The sequence below is a fragment of the Hakea prostrata genome, chromosome 3 (genome assembly GCF_041222555.1).
Source record: "Hakea prostrata isolate BN-2017 chromosome 3, UWA_Hpros_2, whole genome shotgun sequence".
Lineage (NCBI taxonomy): Eukaryota > Viridiplantae > Streptophyta > Magnoliopsida > Proteales > Proteaceae > Hakea > Hakea prostrata.
This window is the reverse complement of record NC_142602.1, coordinates 4,430,021-4,448,738: the sequence shown is the minus strand read 5'-3', so window position 1 is coordinate 4,448,738 and position 18,718 is coordinate 4,430,021. Positions and strand designations below refer to the sequence as shown.

The 18,718-nt window shown below is 40.5% G+C and overlaps 2 protein-coding genes and 1 pseudogene across 3 annotated transcripts; all 3 read right to left on the bottom strand.

The window, feature by feature from the left end:
* Nucleotides 1–1,324: 1,324 nt before the first annotated feature.
* On the bottom strand, nucleotides 1,325–4,329 carry LOC149020172 (pentatricopeptide repeat-containing protein At5g39350-like). The gene has a single exon (XM_089148266.1). The coding sequence runs from the start codon at nucleotides 3,925–3,927 to the stop codon at nucleotides 1,882–1,884; it is 2,046 nt and encodes a 681-aa protein (XP_089004392.1). The 5' UTR covers nucleotides 3,928–4,329; the 3' UTR covers nucleotides 1,325–1,881.
* Nucleotides 4,330–4,542: 213 nt separating this feature from the next.
* LOC149020171 (uncharacterized) lies at nucleotides 4,543–8,593 on the bottom strand. The gene is made up of 2 exons (XM_089146819.1): nucleotides 7,895–8,593; nucleotides 4,543–7,794 (listed from the first exon to the last, which is right to left on the bottom strand). Exons 1-2 carry the CDS (start codon nucleotides 8,591–8,593, stop codon nucleotides 4,543–4,545), a joined length of 3,951 nt encoding a protein of 1,316 aa, XP_089002945.1.
* Nucleotides 8,594–9,311: 718 nt separating this feature from the next.
* Nucleotides 9,312–18,171, bottom strand: LOC149020170 (uncharacterized; annotated as a pseudogene). The gene is made up of 11 exons (XR_016171991.1): nucleotides 18,065–18,171; nucleotides 16,827–16,991; nucleotides 16,241–16,312; nucleotides 14,964–15,035; nucleotides 12,899–12,970; nucleotides 12,661–12,804; nucleotides 12,411–12,491; nucleotides 12,244–12,315; nucleotides 12,048–12,120; nucleotides 10,257–10,328; nucleotides 9,312–10,159 (listed from the first exon to the last, which is right to left on the bottom strand). The product of XR_016171991.1 is annotated as an uncharacterized LOC149020170 (transcript).
* Between the last annotated feature and the right edge of the window lie 547 nt (nucleotides 18,172–18,718).

Sequence of the window (18,718 nt, the reverse complement as noted above, 5' to 3'; positions counted from 1 at the left end):
ATGTATTATTGCATTTCTCTTTTTTTTTTTTAAATTAAAAAAAAAAAAATTATGCAAAAAAAAAAGTTTTTTTTTTTGCCTTCCACAAAATAGATGACCATACCTCCAATCACTAGAGGGAGAGAAATGCGAGTAAATGGTTCAATGGTTGAATTATAATTATGTTCATAACTGGCTGACAATGACTGGAAAAAAAAAATCTATATTTATATACAAAACCTTTGCTTAGACGCCTCACCCCAACCTTCATATGCTAGGCTGAATCGAAGTTCTACCTTTTGCCAAAATTCAAGAATAAATTTCTTAGAATAACAGCCCAAATTTCAATGAGGTGGATGCTTACCCAAACTTTTGTTTTATGTAGGAGATGCTTACCCAAAATACTACAAAGATGGATAGCCTCATATAGCTTCCTCCAATATTTTTAGATCCTTTGGGACTGATGATCTTTTCTTTTTTGGTAGAACCTGTAACAGTGTAACTAATAATCATGTGGAAACAAATACATTAGCTGCGGTGGTTGCTAACAAAGATTTAATCTCTTATTTATCTTTTCTTTTTTTACTTTTCTTTGGGACCATTTGACATGAACAAAAAGAGGAGTAGGGTTTTTTAGTTTTTAGATGAATAAAAAATTCATTGACCAAAGGGAAAGAGAATACAAGGAACAAAGCGCAAAATCCAAACAAAAAGCACAGAACAGAGGAACAATGGAGGCTCACAGCCTTACAACCAAACCGAGAGCCAACAAGGCCTTGTTCTTCACAATTTCTTCTTCTTCCTAAAGAGTCTGAGATGAGTTCCAGTCTAGTTGCAAACTCCTCAATATCTCTGTGTTTTCCTCACTCCGTCCCGTGGTTGGGTAGTATTGTCATTTCATTGAAGAGGAGAGACATGATAGACCAAAGACCTGACTTTGGTTGCACCGTATCTTCTCCTATTAAACATTTTCGGAAATGGGATGATGCTCTCCGTTCCGGGCTCCCGCCGCCGGCGAGCTCTCTCCGTTTTGCTCCTGTGAATTCCGCTGACTTCATATCTGCTGTCTTTGGGGCTGCACATTCCCTACCGGTTCTCTTGTTGGTTGGGATGCCCTCCCCAACCGGGTTTCCTTGTTGTTCAATGATTTCGGTTCCCCCTGCCTCTGGGTTTGCCTTGTGCCCCAGCGTGCGGGATCCTTGCTGCTGGTTGCCCGTCTCTATCTCCTTTCCCTGAGGTCAGACGGTGCTCCAGACACCAAGTGCGAGAAAGCTGGATAGACTCTGCATTCACACTGCCTTTTTCTTTCATGGTTTCTCACGGCAACCTGGGGATGAACCTCATACATTGTTTTTTCTTGGGGGATGAGTGAGAACCTGTACAGTCTTTAGCAGTTCAGCTTAAGTAAGCTGGTAGAGGAAAATCTGTTTGATGTCCATTGCCTTAGTGTTAATTGTGCTCCCTTTTGTATAGAATCAAAGCTCTATTCTGCTACCTGAATCTCGACGGCTGCAGTGATTATATTTGAATTGGTGAGTCCTTCCCTTGGACAGAGACAGTAAAAAACTAGGGAATCCTCGTTTCTGATAACCAAAATTTTGCTTTGCTAGCTTCCCCAGCTTTGCCTGGCTGCCTCTTGTCATACTCTCGATCACCCTGGCAGTAACCCATGGATGAACATGGCTCCAATGACCCAAAAAGATATTACAAGTTCATGGTAACAATCCATATAATCTTTCCCTACCAGATCAAGTCCACATGTACTGGACCTTTGGCTACTCCCTGAATTTGCTCTTCTATAGATAGTGTCCTACCAACAACTCTCCAATCCAGAAGTCCACCTTGATTTATCACTGGAGCTTTTTGGCTTTCCATGGACACACTTTTAGTTAGTGGGAGATATCACAATGCATTAACTGTGTTTCTAACCTCAATCAAGCTGTGACCTGGTGATTTTCTTAATCCCATTTCACTCATCATACTTCTTATATTTGCTGCATCTTGCCACCTTCCTACAGCAGCATAAATCTTGGCCATTAACACATAATTTCCCGTATTGTCTGGCTCTAGTTCAAAAAGTTTCTTTGCAGCCAACTCTCCTAGCATGGCATTTTCATGTATCACACAGGCACCTAATAGGGCACCCCAGACAGCGTGACTGGGCTCAAATGGCATCATTTTAATCAGTTCGTAAGCCTCTTCTAGTCGACCTGCACGGCCAAGAAGGTCAACAATACAAGTGTAATGATCAGTTTGAGGTCTCAATTGGTGATTGTCAATCATATATTTGAACAACCATAAGCCATCATCCACCATCCCTGCATGGCTGCAAGCATGCAAAACAGATGTGAATGTGACTTCATTTGGTTTCACCTCAGACTGCATCATCTGATTAAAAAGTGAAACTGCAGCCCTACCATCCCCATGCTGTCCATACCCAGCAATGATTGCACTCCATGCTACGGTGTCCTTAACATTTTCGGGGATCTCATTGAAGAGCTCATGGGCCAAATCAAGGCTTCCGCACTTTGAGTAGATATCAATCAAACCAGTGGCAGTTTCAACGCTTGGATGAAATCCAGAAACCATTAGATAACAATGTATGTTTTTGGCTTGCTGCAGATCAGCCAGATCAGCATAAGCAGGAATAAGGCTAATCAAGGTTGCACGATCTGGGTTGACCCTTTCTTCCATCAGCATTTGTTTGAAAACTTTTATTGCTTTGTCTGCAAATCTGTTATGAACATATCCTGTGATGAGGGCATTCCAAGGCACTGCTCCCTTTCTTGTAGCTTTCATGAAAACTTGAAAGCTGAGGTGCATGTGGTTACACTTTGCATACATGTCAATCAGGGCAGTCTCCACCATAACATCTGCTTCAAGTCTGCATCTGATTGCCCACCCATGTAAGCACTTGCCGTGTTTCAGAGTCAACAAACTGGCAGAAGCAGATAGGAGGGCCGCCAAGGTTACCACATTAGGCCTTACCCCCTCCAGTTGCATCCGATGACCAAGCGTTAATGCACTTGCTGTATCACCATTCGAAAGGTACCCTACAATCATGGCCGTCCATGACACCACATCCTTCTCACCCATCTCATCAAAGAGCAGTCTGGCCTCAGCCAAACTACCACACTTGGCATACATATCTATCAATGAGTTCTTCACGGGAATATAATTCCCCAATTCCCTCTCCTTCAGCAAATCATGAACTCCCCTTCCCCGCTGCAAATCCCCTAAATGAGCACACGCAGGCAAAACAGAGACCAAGGTGGCATGATCAGGCTTCTCCTCAGCTCCCATCATCCAATCAAAAATGACCAAAGATTCTTCCGCCATTCCATTTCTAAGGTACCCATTTATCATCGTATTCCAAGAAACTACAGTCCGCCCCTGCATTCCATCAAAAACCCGACTAGCCATCTCCGTTTTGCGACAGTTCATATACATCGATAGTAAAGAATTCTGTACGTAAGTGTCTGAATCAAACCCAGTAGCCAATGCTCGACAATGAATGGACATACCAACATTAAGCAACGACATTTCAGCACAGGCCTTGAGAACAAAAGGATAGGTGAAATTATCAGGATTACTGTCACCTGAGGAGAGCATTTCAACAAACAGGTGGAGTGCATTAGCCGATAGACCGTTCTGGGAGTAGGCCCTGATCATGACGCTCCATAATAAGGGGTTCCTTTGAGGCAAATGGTCGAATAGAAGACGCGCATTTGATTCGTCTCCACAGCAAGCATATGCAGTAATGAGGCTGGATCGGATGCGCGCCGAGTGGTCCAAGAAGAGAAGGCCTGAGGTGATGACATGGGCGTGGAGTTTCTTTGAGTTGGTAAGGGAACGAGTAGTGCCACAGTGTCGCAGAAGGGATCCACATTGGGCTGCAGTGATGAGCAGGGACTTGGATTTGGACAAGACATGTGATGTGCCATTCATGAATCTAGGATTCCCCAGACCCCTCTCGTCAATTGTCTAACCGTCTATTACTCGCTTCCATTGATCTCACAAAAATTTACAGGAGGTGCTATTCGGGCAGCCGTCAAATGCACAACCAGTCTTCGTTGCCGGGGCCAAATGCAGAAAGGGCACAACACAACCGCTTCCAAGTTCCAACCAACGTACATAATTCGGGAAAAGGTTCGGTTTGAAAAATGAACCCCTTATCAAGCTTTCTGGCTCTAATTTGGACCGCTACACTGAAAAATCAAACCATCTATTACCTCTTGGTTCATCCGAAACGCGTCTGGTGTATTTTTATTACCTCGAATGGGTAAAATCCTCTGGACACGGATCCTCTACCCTTTTGCTCCCCTTCACACCTATCCAACGAAAAGAAGAGGCGGGGTTCACTCCACGTAGGCCTACTAAGATCCCACACATTAGAACGGTCGACCTCTACCAAAAAAAAAAAGACGGTCGACTGTCCACGTAGCGCCTACTAAGGTCCCATATCAGCACTGAAAGACGAATCCAACCTAAATGGCTAAATGTGTAATGAAAAGGTATTAAGAAAACACATATGTTTTTTTTTTTTTTTGGTAAAAAGTTTCATTAAAGCGGGGCAGGAGCCAAGGTTGAGGAATACAACCAAGGAATGGAGAGTGGCCAAACCGTCGAGCCCGTAATCGACGTAGCCTTCCGAGCTAGGACATGAGCAATTACATTGCAAGACCTAGGTATTACATCAAATTTGACCTCAGAGAACAGGGTTCTTAAGGTATGTATGTCCTGGATTATGGGATCCAAATCTTGGGGAATGATTGTACTTGGCTGGTTTAAGTATCTGATGAGAGTTGCACAGTCGGATTGGAAGATAACCTTGTCCATACCGATACCCAAAGCCTCCTTCATAGCTGTTCGGAGTGCTAAAGTCTCGCCTACTAAGGCTGAATTAAAAAGCCCATGTTGTGAACCTGCCTTGATGAGTTGCCCCTCCTCATTATAAAGTGCATAACCCAGGCCCATCTGAGTTGTATTGGATTTAAAGGCGGCATCACTCTTCACAAGAGACCAACCGGGGTTTTGTGTCGCTGGAAGGTTCCTTTGAGAACTGTGATTCTCGAGATGTGCGTCCCTCTGGGCTTCGAGACCTGTGCTATTCCAGAATTCACCTTGATATGTAGTGGCACGCTTGACGACCTCCATAGGAGATCTAGTACCCTTCTGAAACAGTGAATCGTTGCGTGCAAGCCAAATCTCCCAGATTGTGAAGAATATGAGACTTATGAATCTCCTATCTTCCCATTTATCCTTTGGTCTAGCCTGTTGAAGTGCCTGCAACCAGTCTGCAATATGAAGAGGCTCCTGCAATGGTGGTCGAAATCCGAGAGGGCTAAGAAACCATACGCGTCTCGCAAATTCACATTCGAGGAAGAGATGACCTTCGGTTTCTTCAGTATCACATCCTCTATGACAAGAATAGTCTGCGATTATCTTCCTGCGTCGGAGATTTTCGCCCGTTGGAATGCCTTCTGCACAGATGCGCCATAGTAAGTGTCTAATCTTTGGTAAAGTGCAGGCTTTCCAGATCAGTGTCCATATCTCAGAAGGTATACTCTTCCATCGTTGTTGTCTGCATGTGGAGGATAGAAGTCTATCTGATGCTAGTTTCTTGTTGGTGAGGGCGTGATATGCGGATTTGACTGAAAAAGTTCCTCTTTTGTCAGCTCCCCAGATCAGTGTGTCTAGTGCAGGAAAAATGGCCAGCTGAATATGCTTGATCTGCTCTGCTTCATGTTGCTGGAAGAGAGAGGAGAGCAAATCCGTTCTCCAACTTCGAGTGGCTGGATCGATGAGGTCTGCTACCCATTGGATGGCGCAAGCAGAGGGTTTTGGAGAGGTTACCTTCCCCTCGAGTGAATTTGGCAGCCAACGATCCTCCCAGATATTTATGGTATTTCCTAGACCTATCTTCCATCTCAAGTTTTCTTCTAAAACTTTTTTTCCTTCCATGATGCTGGCGCCAGCCCAGCTAGGGTGTTGCCCTATATTTGCTTGCAGGAACTCCCGATTGGGAAAATATATAGCTTTGGTAAAACTCGCCCACAGTGTCTCCGGTTCACTCCAGAGTCGATAGGCTACCTTTGTAAGTAAAGCAAGGTTATGTCTCTGATTATCTCGTAGACCCAGACCCCCTGAAGGTTTTGATGTGCAAATTCTCTTCCAACTAATCCAGTGGATTTTCTTTTTTTCACCGATGTTACCCCAGTAGAATTTTGCAGAGACTTTCTTCAGATCCTCATGGATACTTTTTGGTAGCTTGAAATGGGCGCTGGCAAACTGGGGGAGTGCCATGGCTACTGACTTAAGCAATATTTCTCTGCCTGCGTGTGAAAGTAGTTTGAGTTTCCAGCCTTGGAATTTCCTATGAATTCTCTCTGTAAGGAAACCGAAAGTGTTGGCTTTGGAAATTCCAATCTCCGGGGGGAGTCCCAAGTATTTTGTTGGTGCTTTGGTGTAGGATACTCTCAGAATCCTTGAGAACCATCTTTTGAAACGCAGTGGTGTATTCGGACTAAAAGTCAAATTTGACTTTTCCATGTTGATTGCTTGACCACTGCCTTTGCAATAGCTATGAAGAAGAGCTTTGAGATTTTGTACCTTGTCAAGGTTTAATTCCGAGAAGAGCAAGGTATCATCTGCGAATAACAGGTGAGATATAGATGGTGCTCGAGACTTTATAGAAATACCTTTGATTCTTCCTGCCTGCTCCTCCTTATTGACAAGTGCACTGAAGCCCTGCGCACACAAGATAAAGAGGGCAGGTGAGAGGGGGTCCCCTTGCCTGATGCCTCTAGTTGGTATGATGGGATTGCTGATATTCCCATTTATAAGTAACGGTATGAGACTTGTAGAGACTATACTCATAACAAGAGAGATCCATGTTGTGTTAAACCCCAATTTGCCAAGAATGGCTTCCAGGTATGACCACTCCACTCTGTCGTATGCTTTCTTCATATCCAACTTTAATCCCAGCAGCTTTTTTTTTCCTTTCTTCCTCTGCTTTATGTAATGGAATAATTCATGTGCCATGAAAATGTTATCAGAGATTTGTCTTGAGGGGATGAAAGCTGATTGAAAAGGACTAATGATAGCTGGTAGGAATTCTTTTAATCTGTTGGCTATGATTTTTGCAATCAGTTTCGAGGCCACTCCTCCTAAGCTGATTGGTCGAAATTTGTCAGCAGCATCCGGACAAGGCACTTTAGGAATGAGGCAGATATAAGTGGCATTAATTTTTGGCTCCATAATACCTGTGGAAAAACACTCAAGAACACAGTTAGTCAAAGATTGGCCGGTGGTTTCCCATAAGTGTTGGAAATATATGGGGGGTAAACCATCAGGGCCTGGGCTTTTTAAAGGACTCATAGCAAAGAGGGTAGATTTGATTTCTTCAGGTGAGGGATTTGCACAAAGTTTGAGATTCATCTCTGGGGTGACCATTGGTTCAATGGCTGAAATGATGTTGAGCATCTCGCCAGTATCTATTGGTTGAGAAGTGAAAGCTTGGGTAAAATGAGAAGTAAGGATATTTTTGATTTCGGATTGCTTTGTAGTCCAATCTCCATTGAGATTTTTGAGCTTTAAAATCTTATTGACTTGTCTCCTTTGCAGGGTGGTTGCATGGAAAAAGGCTGTATTACAATCTCCTTCTTTCAGCCATGAGATCCTGGACTTTTGCAGCCATAATTGTTCCTCTTTTGTAAGCTCTGTCACCAACATTTCAGCTAAGATATTGACTCTGTCCTGGGAAAATTCAGCATCCGGTAACCTCTGTTCTTTTTCTAGATCAGCAGTAAGTTTCTGAATATTGTGATGAATGTTACCAAAGGTGTGTTTATTCCATCTCTTGAAACTAACTTGCGTGGCTTTCATCTTTTTGGTTAACTGAGATGTGCAGTACCTTCATGAGGTGCCTTCCATATTTCTGCTGATAATGACTTACTTTCAGGTGAGTCAACCATGCATACTCAAATCTAAAAGGTCTCTTTCTTTTGGTAATACCTCCCGTAAAGTCCGGAAGCAAAGGTGCATGGTCTGAACCAAACATGGGTTGGACAAAAAGTGTAGCTTCAGGGTACAAGGTCCTCCAGGGTAGGTTACATAAACCTCTGTCAAGCCTAATTCTGATGGTTGCGGTACCTGAGCGCTTGTTTGACCATGTGTAAGGAGCTCCTTTGTAACCCAGATCTAAGAAATCACAAGAATTCAGGAAGAGTTTGAACCTTGCACAATCATGAGAGAATTTTCTGGCTCCACCCATTTTCTCACGCCACCCCAAGTGTGCGTTGAAATCTCCTATGCACATCCATGGTTCTGTTCTGCCCACTGCTATGGATTCAAGAATCTCCCAGGTAAGATATCTATTCTGTTTAATGGGGTCTCCATAAACGAAGGACACATAGAAAGGTGGGTCATCCAGTATGGTTATAAGAGTATCCACCAATCTATCAGTTGCTAATAAGATTTCAATTTTCAGATGAGGTTTCCACAACAGAGAGAGGCCGCCCGCCGCACCTCTCGAAGGGACATGAAAAGATTCTGGGAGGTTTAACATGGCTTCCAATTTCTTGACCAGGTCAGGGGGTTTTTTTGTTTCCATCGAAAATCCCGGTTGGTGTGCGGGTATTGGTCCCCGCCACAGGACTTTCCTGAAGAAAATGCACACCTCAGAGCATCCTGACTCAACCCTAATATTATGTAGTGAAGCGGTATTAGAAAAACCCATACCTCTACCGCGACTGATAGAAAATTCAGATTCAATTTTTGTGTTTATATCATACATGTGAGAGAATGAAAAATGAAAGACTGAAGACACTAGGATACGGTAAATAAACTTTCAGAATGTTTTTATGCTCTTTTACCCTCTTGATTTAAAGAGAGCCCTTCCCCTTTGGCCTGTGGCTGGGATTTTATCACCTCCGGTCCGACACCCTCCCGTGGGCGCACCTTGGATGAATGCAAGTGGATTACCTAATCTAATGGTCAATAATTTCTCAACTCTTAACTATAATTGTTTTTCTCCTCTCTCTCATTTAACTCATCTTCTTCCCAAACCTACTCGGCTTCTCTGGGCTTCCCGTTAACTCATCTTCTTCTCTCAAACATAACTTACAGCTTTCTCCGGGCTCATCTCCCTCTGTCGGACCTGCGTTTTCCCCGCGCCGTCGGGTCTCTCTTCCTTGTCGCCGCCCTGCCTCCCTGCGCGCCCGGTTCCCCCTCTCGTGTTTTTCCGGTGCCGTGGCGAGGTTGTTAGCGGGGCGGTATCCGTGGCTTCGGTCTATTTATCACGTGCTTTTGTTGTGGTGCTCCGTTCAAGTGATATTTCTGTTTAGCCAAAAAAACAAAAAGAATGATAGTCACCTGGGAACCCTCATTACCGACTTCAACAATGAATCTACCCACAAAAAAACATCTACCCACTGCTTCCCATCCTCTTTTCTCTGATGGGATCTGCAAGATTGCTATCCTGGAGAGTAAGACTTCCACCATCCTAAGTCTCATCATTCTGTCCTTCATCTCTGCAACCATCTGTCCTTGGTTCTGTCTCTGTAGAAAAGACAGCTTATCATCCCTCCTACAGCCATATTTGGATAGACCAGCCGAAGAGAAGAAAGATGATGATGTTTTAGCTTTACGTAAACCACCCGTATTGTTGTGGTTCTGATTCAGGTTGAGTCCTATATCCAAGTAACATGTATCACCAAAAGGTTTACCCCAAAAAACAAAACAAAACAAAACAAAAATGTATCACTTAAAGAAAGCAAAATTAGAGTCACCTACTACCTGTCTAGAATTCTACATTCCTCGAAAGGAATTGGGACAATATAGACGGACAAAATTTTAATGCATAAATGTCAAACATATGCTATACAATTACAAGCAGCTATGCTTTCGGTTGTGTTAAATCAAGACTAACCAAAAGAATAACAGTTTTGGAAGCAAAATAGGAACTTCACATTTCATTCCATGAACAATGAACCCCAGGGGTTGGGTACGGTGAAAGGTTGTTCCTATGTCCCTACAAAAGATTAAGATTAAAAAAAAAAGGAAGAAGAGAAGAATAGGATGAGACTACTAAAACAAGAACTCTGAGTCAGAAACTTCAAGGACCCTGTGGACACCTATGGGTTTTACACCCGGCCGGAAAGAATTTCCATCAATATACCTGCGTTCAGAGATTCAGCATTGAAACAAATAGATATCAGTCTTTGCAGTTGCAACAATAAGGATATGCTTCAGTTGAGTGGTACAAGGTAACTTACATCTCTTTCAGGAAGGGGTGTTTATAAAAGGCTTCTGGAATCCTTCCCCGAAATTGATTGTGGTCCAAGTACCTAAAATTCAACAAATTAGGGTAATTATAAGAGATCTAAACATTCCAACTAATGACATGGTTAGCACAAAAATTATATGCTGCAGAGCAAAATAACAACCAGCTCCCAGTGTGTATACGCATACACTCAACACTTTTCAGATTTTATGAATGGTTACTTCATGTCCAACCATTGCTTGTCAGCAAAGAAATTAAGAAAATATATACCATAAGGCTACCTCATTATATCACACAATATGCTACAAGCCTGAGGTTATACTCAATCTCTCTTTCCCTCCAAAAAAAAAAAGCAGGTTGAACCCATCCTTGCCCTAGCTTCATATATCATATCCCAGGTCCATTAATAGTATACCATCAAGAAGACAATCAATCTCAGACCCTAGCCTCAGGATATCAATTTCTTTCCCTCCAAAAAAATATCATGTTGAACCCGTCCTTGCCCTAGCTTCATATATCGTATCCCAAGTCCATTAATTATATACCATCAAGAATACAATCAATCTCAGACCATTCAAACAACACAAAGAACAGTTGTGCAGGGATACTTCAAAGAAACTTATATAATGAGTTATTTTTTCCCCCTAAGTGGGCATGGAGATAGTTTTAGCCAGTGCATGAACCCTGTCAACCAAGCTATTAGATGTCTATGTAGGTGGTTCATCTGCCATTCCATAACCAACAAATGTGTATTTTCGAACTGCAGTCATTTGTTGACGTTGTCCTTTTCTTTATTTCCAACATGCAAAGGGCGACTTGGGGCAGATGTGGACCCTGAACCCTGTGGATGGTCAACATAGAATACCAACTGGCCAGAAAAAATTCCTGATCCCACCAGCTATAGTTAAATTCAATCTTACATTAGTTGTGTACCATTCCTCGGTACTTGCATCTATTTCCACCTTATCCCATTAGATACACTTCTTTAATTTTTCTCAAGCAGAAAATATGTCATCACGTCATTGAACTATCTAAAATGCTCTGGTGAATTCACCAATGGCAACCGTCAGCCTAACAAGCAGGAGCATCAACCACTATTTGATTACGCAAACCAGGAAGAGATACAAATTTGTCATTCCACAGCAACAATGATGATGGGGTATATGAAAACAATACATTCTTCAAGTAAGAAATTTAGCAGAACCAAGGGATTTCATTTCATAACAATGGGACACATGAATCATCTCAAATAAAGACACCACTAGTTAAATGAGGTTTCATATTCATTGCATGCAATGAAGCCAGCCTGGTAAATATTATGAATACAAATGATAACAGTAACAAGCCATTCTTCAAGTAACAAATGTGACAATGATTGTAGAAACCATTCTTGTCTTGTTGCTTATAAATGTTTTCATTCACCCAAAAATGTAGCAACACCAAGGTTCTCCATTCATAATAGCCAGAATTTAATGGGTTTCATAATTAGGGTGATCTACAAGGTAAAGAATTGACCCTATATGAGCAAAATGTAAAGAACCACCATGAAGTATTGCATTATTTTACCCTTCCTTTTTAAGAAAATTATGGGGTTGGACAGGCAGAATTGCAGCTCAAGCCACACAAGAACTCTCAGGATCTAACGGATGGTAGTCCCAAATCTCAAACTAATAGATGCGAAAAAATGGCAGAGGCAAGGTTTTCTTGTCCTCCCAATGGTTAGAAAAACTCTCAAACAAGAAATGTGTATGATAAGTAGATTAACAGGTAGACGAAGACTCACAAGTAAATCAATCTTGGAATACTGGCAAGTTCTGCAGGTACAAACCCCAAACATCTTGTTGTACGATAAGTACCTATAATCAAAACGGGCAATTAATTTCAAGACTCTATAGGAATGTGCAAGAAGACTTAAAAAAGAAAGAAAATCACGCCGAACGGCTATCTCGCTAGCCATCATTTTGCATATTATTACTTACAAGATTTCTAAACTTGTCAAGTTAGAAAGTTGTGCAGGAATCCCTCCGGTAAAGAAATTATTATTCAGATACCAACAAAAAAATTAAACTACTACATAAATTTTAAATTCCTAAGATACAGAATACCACATGCAATACCACAAATTCAACAACAGGATTTGGCTTACAAATTTCACAGAGCTGGAAAGCTTCCCTCAAAACGGATGAGTTCCCTTAGGGTACCCACCAAATGATTATTACCAACATCCCTACGAACATCATACAATATATTAGAAGCTAAACGATTAAAATGGAAGGGAACATAGTAATGCATAATATGATGAAGAGAAGTTTCTGCAACAAGACACCAAAACCAAAACTTTTATAGCATTTTTTATTTTGGCAGGGTGGGGATGGGGTTGTGAGATTGAATAATACAAATGTCGGAGGTTTCGCAGCGTCCCCAATTCTGGTGGAATTCGGCCTATGAAGCGATTCCCATGAAGATAGAGATAACGAAGCTCTGGTAGACTTGCAAGTTCCTTAGGAATTTCACCTTTGAAGTTATTGAAGCTCAGGTGGCTACAAAATTTACGGTAATAAATCACTCAATTAAGAAGAAAAAAATCACATCATACAGACTGAAAATATCATATTTAAAATTGATACTACTCACAGATGTGTTAGTTGCTTGAGTTCACCAATTTCCGGAGGAATAACATCTTGAAACTTATTCCATCTCAAATTGCTAACAAGATGGGAAATAAAAATGTAAACAAGATATTAAAATGATGAAACAAAAAATAATCAGCTTCTTGAAAATTACAATTGTTTGCAAACTTAGTAATTCAGGCAGGCAAAGAAAAACCTCCGCCTGAAACCCAATATTATATTATCCAATTATATTTCTAGAAATCAACAATATCGCCAACTGCAACTTCGAATGCAAGTTACTTGTGAGAAATTAAGCACAAGATTCAAGGACTGCAAATCCTGACTAGTGATTCTTTAGGCATCATTTATTTGCTAGATAATAAGGGGTAGAAATAATAAACATGTGGGACCCACATGTAGTGGGGTAAGGGAATAGGAAAGGAAAGAAAAGAATTTTGTGAAAAAATTACGAATGTGGGTCCCACTGTTATTATATCCATCACTTTTTCGCAAAGTCCCACTAAACATATAAGACTGTAAAAAGGGGTAAAAAGCGGTGGGGTGGGAGAGGTAACATGCCACGTCAGCAAACAGGCTTCTTTAATTTAAGGAAGCTTGTCTGCTCACTTTCCCATCCCATTGAACCAAACAAAGCATGCTTTGGGATTTCACAAAAAGTTTACTTTTCCCACCCCATATTTTATCTAGCAAACAAACGATACCTTATCTATAAAGAGGAATGCACATAGAACAGCCACTGCATGGCTTGTAAGAAACAGTATAAAATTATCATATAGAAAAATAAGGATAACTAAGAACCATAAATCTATATAAAGACATAGATGCCACTATTTTCCCATGAAAGGCAGATGAGTTTTTTATGAAGAGTGTGGACAGTTAAGAAAAGCATTACAATTTATACATTAAAAAGATATGGAAAGAAGAAGTCCGCTAGTGTTTGTTGTCGGTCCCAAGCCCGGGTAAAGGAGGAGGGTTGGTGCATTAGGTAAGCAGCCGGCACCAGAAAAAATCTAGCCAAACCCTTTTTCATTGTAGCCGACCCCATTTAGTTGGGACAAGGCTTATTGTTGTTGTTGTAAAGATATGGAAAGAAGAGGGAGATGAGTGCTACTACAAAAATAGCTCGGGCATTATCAAATATCAAAACCCTAGTATGGAGAGTGAGGCATCAGATGGTAATTAGAAGAAAAGACTCTTACAAGCTGCAGCAACAGCCAAAAAGGCTGACAAGGAGACCATAGACCTCTTAATTGCTGGTGCATTGTGATTCATTACAAGTACTTAAAATTCAATTGTCAGTACTACTTCTCATTAAGAGAAGTACTGAATCCTGGCTAACCTTAGAAGAAGATAGGGGCTTTTGAGATTGACAATAAAGGGAAAGCATAAAAACCTTAATGTCAGGCTATGCTGATCCTGACTTCTTTGTGTTTGTTACAAACACAAACAAGAGCAAGAGAGAGAGTGAGCTCTATGAGGAACTTGATCCTTGATCAAGCCAATCCTATAACCTATAGTGAAGTCTTCTTTTTCTTTTTTTCTTTTTCTTTTTATCTTTTATTAATAAAAACCCATAATGAAGTTCTCATGATGCCATCCGGTAAAAGCTGATCGAGTACATTAACCTGATTAAGCTTTTCATATAACACACATGCCTATGATCGAAACTGAAGCTAAGATGGGTCACTGCAAGGATACGAAACACATGATCAAATTTGGGGTGAAATAGCCAACATGAACAGTTCATTGGAAGAGGGATTTAGCTAACAGGGACATCAAATTTTAGCATCATCATTGAATTACTTGTTCCAGTGGAACCCAGTTTCAACAAATAAACGGGCTGAGGGATTGGCATGTGGCAAAGCCAGATGAGCAAAGACTAATATGTTTTGGAGATAAATCTAAGGTTAGTGTATCCTCATTTTGGAGAACCATATTATTTTCATCATTTATCAACAGAGTCCATAATTTAAAAAGAGAGCAAAGAACACACTATGAAATCAAACAAACAGCTATGCAAATTATTTCAATCAGAAAGTAGGCACTGGAAGAGTTTGCAGCCATACAGTATCCTAAGACGCTTTAGCCGTCCAATCTGTGAAGGGATTGGACCAGTCAACTTGTTGTTGTGAAGATCCCTGGGATTAAAATACAGTCAAAGTATTAGCCAGCCCTTTTAAAAAGAAAAACACAAACAATACTGCTAACTGAACCACTTCAATTTTATATTGCACTTCCACCATATACAGTGAAAAGATCTTTCACATATAAATCAAAGACAGGTCAGACATTTCTTGCAAGCAAAACATCTCCCTTTTATATAAATCACTGCAGTTCTCATAGTATCCAAAAAGAATAATGCTTCCACATTTGGGAGAGGAGGGAGCAGAAAAGAGGGTACAATCATAGATGAACTATTATACAACAAATGTATATATCAAGATTGTGTGCATGGAGAGGTGCACTGGGACTGTTATGTGACATGCCTATTATACCAGCTATAACATATGGGGGGGTACTTTTGGCAGCTAAAGAAAGCAACATAGATGAGTTTATCAGAGGGAAGGATTTGCAGCAAAACCAGGAGATGAGTAAGGAACAAATGTATTAGAACCAATTTGGGAGTTAGAACCAATCTAAGATAAGCTTCATGAGAGCAGCCTGAGGTGGTACAGTCATATCCAATACAGATCCATAGATGCGCCAACAAGGAACAGTGACCAGATCCAGTTTGGCAGAGCAAAAGGTGTCTCCCTTTTTCTTTTTCTCTTTTTTTTTTTTTTTTTTTGGTTGGGGGGCTTAAAATGACCATTGAAGAAATGGAAAGAAAGGGTACTCGTGTGGCATGGCTCAATCGTAATATAACCGCGAATAATAAGGACCCATTTAGCCAACTCCTTGCAAGCAAATGATCACCGTTTGCTGATTTGACTTTATTCCTTTAGTTATTTCCTCTTTTATTACTTCCTTTTACTTCTCTTGTTTCAATCTAGTTGGGATAAGGTTATGGTTGTTGATGTTTTTGTTGTGTGCATGATTGGGCATGAGTAAGTGTTACCATATTAATGGCCCCTCTTCAGATGCTTTCATGTTACTCCAACCAAAATACACACCTAATAAAACTCTCACACCTAAACAGTACAGACAAATGCATCGATACATGAAACTAATAAATTGACAATAACAGATCTACTGAGCTTGATGAACAAAATTAATAATGGCTTAAAGAGCTTGGTCATTTTGAAGCATTCCTAACTGAACTTGAAAGACACATCACACAAATGGATACACAATACCATACTATGAAATCAATCCAGAGGAAAATTAGATGTGGCACACTTACAGCCTTCTTAGATCCAACAGATTGGTTACAGCAGTAGGGAAAGCCCCAACAATTGATACAGCATAAACTTGCCTGCAACAAAAAAAAGATGATCACCTTGGAGTAAAAATTAATAAGCATTACAGGTCAACAACAACACCGCCCAAAACATTATTTCTAAGGTTGGATTCTCGTGAACATGAACTATCACTATCAGTAGAAATTAGCATGTACCGGTAGATGTGATAATATTTCTAACCCCCTCCTCTCCCCAGAGATGAACTACAGTGAAGGTATACTGTCACAGGTTTTCTTATAATTATTTTGATGGCTTAGTCTGGTATATTTCCATATCTTTTATAATTATTTTGATGGCTTAGTCTGGTATATTTCCATATCTTGAGCAATCACATTGTGGAAATGAAACAAATAGCCTCCAAGTGCCATAGTCTCATACCCTCGTACCCCCCCCCCCTACTTATACAATAAACGACATTTTCAAATATGGACAAGCATAAGATGAAGCTACATCACAAACTAGGCATTCAATCACTGATGAATAGCGGTTAAACATCAAAATAGGACAATGAGAGAAAAATTGGCATACAGCTCTGTCACGACTCTATAATCTCCTTGAATGGAACATGTGACACCGGACCAAGGTGGTAGATCACCATCTCCACATGGATCATCTCCAACCCAGGCATAAACCACCCTCCAGCCAAGAGATGCTTTGATTTCATTTAAGGCTTTCACTGCATTGAGAAGAGCACTAATTATGTCGCGCAAAAAACCGTATAATACGAAATTACTTAATCATGGTTAATATACTTGGCAAAATTCTGTAATTTCAGAGTACAGTACATAATAATAACATGCAGCATGATATCGAAAACGAGTAAGAAGTTTGGCTACATTGTAACCCTCTTAACCAGTCTAATTCGCATCTTATTAAATAGATATGAGAAGTCAAACCAACCTAGAACGAGGGATCTTAAACAATGCACCAAATGATTGCAATTTTTCCTGTTCTTCACTAATTATAGAGGTTTAATGAACGGTCGAAAATCAGTGCGATCCAAGAAACTCAGTCTGAATGAGTAAAAATACATAATCCAATGTCAAATTAAGAAGCTAAATTACAAAAACCATAATTCTCAAGCTTCCCGTGGTTCTGCTGAAGCAGCAGATATTTTATTGAATAACAATCAGGAATATACATATAAATGTACTTAATCTGAAAGATACAAACCTACCGTCTCTTTTTAGGGTTTTGCAGTGACTAACATTGAGAAGAAGAAAGAGAAAACAAACAATGACAAATGACGATCGAGAGGCCATTGAAACCGAGATCTCTAAAGTCGTAAACCTATCTGAGTTTAAATCGAAGGAGTTACTTTATCTCATTCTGGTATCCAATGATCCTCTTTTTCTATATCTGCAAAACCCTCCTTCGGTTCCGTGTTGATTCTGGTTTTTCCTCTCTCCCACAATAAAATATTGTATAACTAACACTATTTTCTCCCGTCGAACGGCTACCTGCGGTTTCGGCTCCCAAGTAGGGATTTTTATTTGCGGCAGCTGCTGCTGCCAGCAGCTGACCGTCTGGATTTTCCTCCTAAAATCTAACGGTTTAAAATTAAAGATAAATTTCTTAATTTTACATTAAAAGATTAATAGTTATCAAATTTACAAATAAGAACCCTACCTTCTTTCCTTTTCTGTCGGTTTTTTCTCCCCACTAGTGCGTCTTTTCAACACTTCTCGTAGTTCTTCTCCAGGGAAAATCGATTCATGGAAAAATACAGGATTAAGTCTATTACAGGTCGGTTTTTGCTCACAAACCTGGCAAAGAACATCCATGGTTCCCTGGCTAGAACCTTCGGGCAGAAGCTTGTGAACACAGCGATGGATCCCTCGGTTCCTGTGGTTGTATCTCTGTTTTCCTTCATCCCTGTCAGTTCAAGGTCAAGTTTCAGTTCTGTATTTTCCTTTCTTTGATCTCTGTAGATATTTTATTGACAAAAGATAGGCCTATCCTCTTTGTAATTCTTGCCGTTCATGTGATTTTTGCATCTGGTTCTTAATGATTTTCTCTTTGGTCCAGAAAGCGATTAGAACCTGTTCCGTTATGATTTCGTTAATTTTGATGGATAGGCTTATCTTTTATTGTGAATAAGCCAGGTCGCGGATACGAAGCTTTCAAAGAAAAGTCGAAGAAGAAGAAGAAGAAAGCACAGTCACGGTGATGAGAGAAGTTTTTGATATCGGTTAAATGAGGGACTTAGACTTGTAAATTAATAAAATTTAACCCCTTCAAATGTAAAAATAAACATCATTATTTACATCTTAACCCTTATCAATTAAATCTCAACCACACGATGAGACCTCGATGATGTGGCGAGATCAGGGCAATAAAAATCCCAAGTTTGAGGGGACGATGGAAGTACGAGTGCTCGACAGCTTTGTTGCATCATTCATTTTACACGTGGAAGGATC